Here is a 1,533-nt window from a genome sequence, read left to right on the forward strand (position 1 = left end):
ACCTCTTTCTTGAGACAGTCCCGCATTGCACGGTCCACATCATTACATGTGCCAAAGAACTTGAGGACGTTATGCTATAGACAGAGTCAGACAATAATTACTTACATTCCCGTTTTCAAACCAAACATAAGATAAACACGTCTCTTATTTGTGCACAGGTTTTATAACAGATTATCAGAAAAAATGAAATTACATTAAGCTAAAGATGAAGAGGCAAATGATGACACATTTCATTTCTTGGTTTGCTTCATTCACAAAATGTAATTCTCAGGTGATTGTGCATTTTTGCATTACTGCATTGTTTGTGGATTGTACAATTAAGGAGGTGAAAAGTTCACTCTGAAAAGCATGTTTGCATGAGTGCATGATGTTTCCATACCTCCTTGTGGCACTGTTTGAGAAGTGTTATAAGTTGATTGCACTCGTCAGTATGTAGATGGGGCGACAGATCAGGGTGCATCCTGAGTTAAGGCTGTATGTCTTGCAAGCTGTGACAGCACTTGCCCTGCTGGTGACTAAAATTATTAAAGTAAGACCACCATGAAGAAAAGGGAGGGGGGAGTAAGTGCCTAAAACTTTTCACAATACTGTACTTTCCAGGTAAATCATTCTCCGATTTGGAGAAGTTGTCTTAGTTCTTTTATGGATTTATGCTGTCTCAATTGCCTTTGTTCATTCATGTAATCCCTGATTCTATGATGGTGTGTGGGACAAAGATATAAATAATCATCTTCAAACAAAATGTTTTTAAACTCCGCGTGAACCGGATGTTGCTGCCAGCTTTATTTCAGTGTAGTGACGTATTTCCAGCTCCTCCTCTCTGTCTCTCACTCATAGCAACTAATAACGGTTGGAGGTGTGTGTTTAAGTATATTCTGCCCAAGCCGTCAAACTGACGCCATCAGAGAAGGAATGCCATTCCAGAGCGGAAGCAAATGCTCAGATTTTGATTAAAGATTACAATGCCAAATATGTTTTTTCAGCGGATCAACTTGCACGGATTAATTGTTCACAACTTCACATCAAGACTAGCAATGTGTGTTAATAAAGTAAATAAAGTCAATTTTGATTCCATGCGGACTTTAAGACTTTTCAGTACTTTACTTTTTTAAAAATTGACCAAAAATGAAAAATCTGTTATTGTTTACTCCATAAGACTTCAATTCATCTTTGGAACACAATTTAAAAGATGTTTAATATTCTCTCGTAATTTTTATCCATCCATTGAAAGTCCAAACATTCACTCTTCAAAAAAATACATTGTAGTTACATTGTACAAAAATACAAGCAATCCATATGAATCAAACATCTTCTGAAGAGATGGTAAACATGGAAGCTCATCTGTGCTTGAGGTGCAAGAAACAGTGAGGTTGCATATTTGATGAGCTTTATTTATGTGTAGATCAATGTTTAATTAAAAGTAAAAGCCTAAATTAAATCTGTTCCTCATATAGTCAGCTTAGTTCACATTAATCATTTTTACATTTTTTTTATATATATATCCTCCTGAGAACCAGAAATAAAAAGCTTTGT

General features: G+C 35.7%; 1 protein-coding gene across 1 annotated transcript; it reads right to left on the reverse strand.

Annotated features, from left to right (window-relative positions):
• Positions 1 to 5: 5 nt before the first annotated feature.
• On the reverse strand, positions 6 to 1,152 carry cmc2 (C-x(9)-C motif containing 2; the record flags this gene model as incomplete). Its single annotated transcript, XM_016266222.1, has 2 exons — positions 380 to 1,152; positions 6 to 74 (listed from the first exon to the last, which is right to left on the reverse strand). Coding segments are annotated over exons 1-2 (150 nt in total), but the record flags the coding sequence as incomplete, so codon positions are not given.
• Between the last annotated feature and the right edge of the window lie 381 nt (positions 1,153 to 1,533).

The sequence above is a fragment of the Sinocyclocheilus grahami genome, unplaced genomic scaffold (genome assembly GCF_001515645.1).
Source record: "Sinocyclocheilus grahami isolate Dianchi unplaced genomic scaffold, SAMN03320097.WGS_v1.1 scaffold35611.1, whole genome shotgun sequence".
Classification (NCBI taxonomy): domain Eukaryota; kingdom Metazoa; phylum Chordata; class Actinopteri; order Cypriniformes; family Cyprinidae; genus Sinocyclocheilus; species Sinocyclocheilus grahami.